We start from the raw sequence: 6000 nt of genomic DNA, 5'->3' as shown, positions 1-6000 counted from the left end.
TGCTACTCAGATAATTTGAAATCTAAGCTCCTGAAAAAAACCCCATTGTGATAATTATGTCAGGCTCTGACAGCATTCAGAGATGGTGTTGACTGCATTTTATAGATATTGAAAGGATTTTCATTTCGCTGTGACTAGAAAAACTCTGCGTTAACTTTGTTACTAGACCAGTTAGCGCTTTAGTTATATGCAACCTAAATCCATTCAAGACAGCTGAGAAGTAGAAAAATTTTTAGGAAATGGTGCAAAAGAGGTTAATAGAAGTTTAGGACACAGTCCTAACATGAGGACACCAAGGATGTTACAGTTTCTGCTAACTTGCAGGCAGAACCACTCATGCTTAAAATTTTGCATGCTCAGAGAAACATGGAAATCGAGAGAACTGCAAGATTTGCAGCCACAGATCGTTCTGTATGTGGTGACTGTTACGACTCTATCTGCAAAACTGCAGATGCCAATAATATGCTTGCATCATGACAGATACCCCTGTAAGACCAGAAATCTGGTGATGAAGTCAAAAGATTAGGATTCTTTCGAGTGGCATGAGTTGCCATTTCAGGAACTGGATCTTTACAAGTGGTTTTGAAAGTATGAGCATAATGCAGAGCAGTGGGAAGGAAGGCAGGAGCCTGGGGTTAAAGTGTGCTGCTGAAGACTTCTGAGACAGCAGAACCCGACTGGTCATCTGGACCCGTTATCTGTTGCATAGCACTGTGCACATCCCTGTGTTCTACAGACTGTGTGCTCGTTGCCCAGGACTTGCCCTCCTCATCCAGAAGTGTTGTTTTATAAGGCTCCACGTGTATCCTGTGGACATTCTGCCTTGATTCCTCATACTTGCCTTTCCCATCTTCTGGAAGGCTGGATGCATGAGGCAAGAAAGTGCTCCGAGACCCATCAATGGAAATCTTTAACTGCTCACTGGAGGTAGGTTCTTGAGACAAATCTGAAGATCTCATGAGATGCTGAGTATACACGCCTTCAGACAGAGAGCCAGACTGTGTCTCGCTGTGCACACGCAGCCAGCGATGATGCCGGCTGAAGTAGTTGTAATGTTGATGTTTCCCTAGCTTTTTCCCTAAAAAGCTCAATGGCTGCTTGGAGCTAGAGGACTTGTCTATGCTTTTCGATGTAAGCCCTGACATTGTTAGATTGCTCATAGACTCTGTGCAACATTCAGCGTTAGTATCAAAGGCACTACACTCTGTCAGGCCTTCTTTCAATGTTAGGCACGGCTTCATGTCGTGGACTTGGAGAACATCAGGTGCACTGCCACCCAGGCCACTGCCTGCCTGCTGGGCTATGTCATGTGAGGAGGAGTAAATCAGGTCTAATTCTCTGGGGCTTAATGCATCACTGGAGTCATAGTCGCTGTCAGTTGGAAGGAATACTTCTGAGCAGCCTTCTTCATCTGAGCAGGGCTGAGAATCTGCAAAGAGAACTGATTAACACTAAGAAGACAAGCACAGGAGAGAACTTACTTACCTGTCATTTATGTTGTGTTTTGTTATTTTATTTTATTTTTTTTTAATTCAGAATCAAATCTACAATTCTGACAATGTATGTGTGTTTCCTCTGTGGAATTGTCCATGGGCCTAGGTGACAGCAAAGACAGTAGTCAGGGAGGATTTACAGATGCATTAGTGAGGTGGTGGTAGAATTAGGAAAACCAAAAAAGAATAATTTATTCTGTTAAGTACAGGGAAGAATGAGAATTTGAATTGGGACTACGTTCTCAAAGGATCCGTTTTCTTTTATCTTGTTTTCACCAAATTTCATAGAGATGGAGATTTGGGAAAGAGAAAAACTCTAATCAGGGTTCTGTTTTTATTAAAGATGTCAGTTGAGTTACTTCAGATTTATACCTCTGTAACTGTGAGTAGGGTGCAACTGTATGTGTGTGTGCGTTAAGAGGCTTGAGGCAAGACACGGAGGTAGATGAACAAAAACTACCCATTTGCCCACCAGGGCAGATGTGAATTTGTTGAGCAAAACTCACACTGGCACCGAAATCACTGCTGTCTTTTGGCTGTAGAAGGATCAATAACATAATAAATAGTGGCATATGTGATAGAATGGATTGATGCTCCACTGCCCTGGATAGTTTATATTAGATCCAAGGAAGAAAACGTAGATTTTATACAGTGCTGACTATTCACTTTGACCTAGTGTAAATTACCATATAGCACAGCAATAATGAATCAAGCCCATGCAGGACAAGATAATGCTCTAGGTTACATGGTGCCAAAGCTAAGGATTATTCTGCATTCATAGCCTGTAATGCAGGGAGAAAAATTAGCTCAGAGAGAGATGCTGAGAAAGAACACCACTGTGTAATGGAGCAAATCAAAGCACCATTGGCTTTGGGTTTATTTTCTTTTAACCTAATCTAATCAGAGTAGATTTATTCATTTTTCTTAACTGTATGGAACTGACAATTTGAAAAAACAAATTATTATTACCAAAATGGTCATGGCAATTGTTTAACATAGCATCTGTTGCTTTTGTTTCTACTGTTTTATTTACTTGTTGCTTAAAAGACAGCTCAGCAGAATGATGGTTTACATTTTTTTCCAAAGTCCTTATTCTGTTAGCAAATTAGGTGTTACTGTTTAATTTGCTTCATCTTTATTTGCTGTGATCCATTTCTTTCATCAGTTTAATTCTCCAGTTGTTCAGAGAAGCAATATGGTCAATGAGGTGGGTACTTATTTGTGTAATTCTGGGTTTTAAAGTGCTTGTCTAAAACACTAAGAACACTGAGGTATGTGAAAATCACTGTTAAATCAAACCGGACTATTTGCACTAGAATTTGCTCTATCAAAACAAAGAAGAGTGTAAGAAAGAATTGCTCCAAAGCAGAGGAACAGTCAAAACATGGATAGAAAATGGCTGTAGTATCAGAGAAACAGAAGGTGACAAATGGAAACTATGGAAAAGTTTGACTTAGATTCCGGACAAATTATTAGAACTATGGTGAAGAATTGATTATGAACATGTGCACAATTAATACGCAGGCATCCTTAGATTTCTGAAGAGCTTTTGACAAGGTTCTTTACCACAGGTTCTGAAGCAATGAAGCTGTAATTGGGATAAAGAGAAAGCTCTCTCCATATATTAATAGCAGATTGTTGGTGTAGACAACAAATGAAGTAGTCAGCTTTCACTATGGATGGATTTTCTAATTCTGAACATCATGGAGATGGCAGTGATAGCACTTGTCCCTTCCAATCTCTTCATTAAATGATCTGGAACAGTGAGGTGACAAAGGTGCCTGATGATGAGCGATTATTCTGAGTAGTTGAAAGCACAAAATGATTGTGAAGATGGTAGAGGGATCTCAGGATATTGAGTCGCAAATGACTGGTAAAATGACTGTTAAAATACCATGGCAGGTATGGAAAAAAATTAATTCCTTTTATAAAAGACATACAAGAACTGTTTTAATTAAAAGTGGGTTGAAAGATTTTGCTTGATGAACACAGAAAAATTCTCTTACCACTCACAGCTTTTCTCCTCTGGATTCTAGCCTCAGGTGAAGGGGGAGGTGAAGGAAGACAATCTAGATGTGAAGAGGTTGAACTGATTTTCTTTTGAGAGTGTTCTTCTGAAAGATCCACAAGCTTCTTTATGGGTAGGCCAGCTGCTGGCTGCTTGTATCTTGCATACTGCAGTGCTTCTGTGATCCATCTCATGTCCCTCCAGATCTCATCAATTTGCTGTAGAGAAAAGAATATTGAAAAAGTACAGTTTAGTCTGTCTATTAATTTACCTAAGTGTGTAGTTTCTTCAAGTGCCCAAGTAGGTGTGTAGTCACTGCCAACAGAGAGAAGAAGGATCCCCTGACAGGACGATTCAGATTTAGGTGGTCTGAACTGCCTTTGGTTAGGTGCTTGTTCTCCTCCACCACTGCGGAGGCTGCCTGGGGCCACCAGGCTCTCAAATTAGGTACCTCAGTTAGGAACCTGTAGTTAGGAGGGGTGAATCCAGGCCTAAACTCTGACATGGAAAGGAAACAAAAATTGTCTTTGATGGAGTAAAAAATGTGATAAATTTTGTAGCACATTTGAAAGCTGGTTTCATTCTGTACTGGAACAAAAGCAAGACTTGCTGAGCATCCTTGCAAACCCAGGATTATGTTCAAAAGAAGAGTGCTCAGATGAAACCTAGTTTTTAACAGAGAAAGAATATACATACATGTAGAAGAATACCCACACATGGAGGTTTGAAGCACCGCTATGCACCAGACCGCAGGTTTCCCCCTTATCATAATTTTGGTCTGCATATATTTTAATAGTATAAATCTACACTAAGACAGTTCTAACACATGCCTGTTGATGGCAATAAGAGACAAGTGCCTAAATCAATAGCAGGATATAGCTTTAAGTATCTAGGCAGAGAAGAAAGATGCTATTTAATGTGGGTCTTGAGAGTCTTTTGATAATGGAACACCTTTAACATCTTCAAGCAATTTGAGATCTTTGATGACTGAGCAAATGTTGCTGCAACCAGCAAAGGACAGTACCTGTGGGTATAATATCCTTCTGCTGCAGTATCCTTTCTAGAACCTTCATTGTACTTCTCTTCCTACAGAAGATTATGCATTTAAATAAGTGAGCCTTCATATTAATATTGCAGTGTTTGAGGGAAACTGCTTTGCAGTTACACAAGCTACATTCTTCAAGAATGCAGAATGAGAGCCTGGGGTCAGTAAATGGATAGGCAAAAGTGAGTGGTACTGGGTGCAGTGAGTATTATCAAATAGGGAAGTAACAGAGGGATCAGTGAAAAGGAGTCTGCAGACTGATATATTCTAAGACGAGTTCTCCAGCACATACTCTTAGCTGGAGAGACTTCTTCACAAAATGTGCATTCAAAGTGTGAAATTTATTGCCAAAGGATACTGTAGATGCCAGATTAGCTAGGGCAGTTCTTGATGAGCTGTTTTGGAGACAGGATATCTGGATAGATGGATCTTTCTTTTGACCTAGTATGGCCATTTTTATATAAAGGTGAAATCCCGATTCCAATGATGTCAGTGCAAGCCTTGCCACTGAGTTAATTGAGCTAAGAATATACCCTGATAAGAATATCAAATGGTTCAGAGATTAATTCATAATCCTACGTCATTTCAAGACTTCTGTGTAGCTCCATGAAGAGAATGCCAGTTAGCAAACTTCTCACCTACTTGATTTTGGAGTTTTTGTATTTCCTTTCTGTGATCTTCCCTCAACCCCAAACAAAAATCATACTGCATGAAGATTAATAAAATGCAAATCCTGTCAGTTTTCTCCCTGATGACATTCTGCAGTGTCTCCTGGGACAATGGACCAGTCATTTTAATGAACTGTGGTTCTTTTACAATTTAGGAACATTTGAAACATTACGCTATATAAATTACAGCTTAACTTCAGTTGTAGTTTCAGTGTCTGTAGATTTCTTGCTGTGTAACATTCTGGTAAAGACTCCAAGTACCTTATCTGCTGTTTTTGTTGGGTTTTTGTTTTTTTTTTTAAATTTTTACTTTTCAGATGCCCTCTGACTCCTTTTCAGAACTGCATTTATATAGACTCCTTTGCTCTTTACAATGTTTGGTTTGTGTAGTGACTTCAACACTGTCTTAGATCTAGGATCACACAAATGCTCTTGCGGTTTTGTGGTCACCACTGAAGATTGCGGTATGTGGTGGGCTGAGATATTTTTGCCAATAGGTGGAATACAGCTGGTTTTCATTTGAGAGGAAACCTGACAAGGCTAATACACTGTCACAATAATTCAGCACAAAACACTGAAGTTTAAAATGTTCTGCCATGTTTTCCCAATGTATATATGTGACACAAACACTTTGGAGAAGAAGAATACAGAACTGTCTATACAGCACATGCATATTAATACATACGTACTTATTTTTGCTGTGAAAGATAGACATTTTCCAAATTCTCCTGCACCCTGGGAAAAAGCTAGATTTTCTGAGTGTGAGAATGGGAAGATGAGGTGGAA

At 39.5% G+C, this 6000-nt stretch overlaps 1 protein-coding gene across 1 annotated transcript in view; it reads right to left on the bottom strand.

The window, feature by feature from the left end:
• Window positions 1–635: 635 nt before the first annotated feature.
• Window positions 636–6000, bottom strand: part of ANKFN1 (ankyrin repeat and fibronectin type III domain containing 1) — a 62939-nt gene continuing 57574 nt past the window's right edge. Inside the window, exons 16-17 of the mRNA XM_074889223.1 lie at window positions 3500–3719; window positions 636–1429 (exon numbers count right to left, since the gene is read on the bottom strand). Of these exons, the coding sequence (XP_074745324.1) occupies window positions 636–1429; window positions 3500–3719 (1014 nt within the window). The remainder of the gene's footprint in view (window positions 1430–3499; window positions 3720–6000) is intronic.

This window comes from Strix uralensis, chromosome 19 (assembly GCF_047716275.1).
Source record: "Strix uralensis isolate ZFMK-TIS-50842 chromosome 19, bStrUra1, whole genome shotgun sequence".
NCBI lineage: Eukaryota > Metazoa > Chordata > Aves > Strigiformes > Strigidae > Strix > Strix uralensis.
This window is presented reverse-complemented; position numbering and strand designations above follow the sequence as displayed.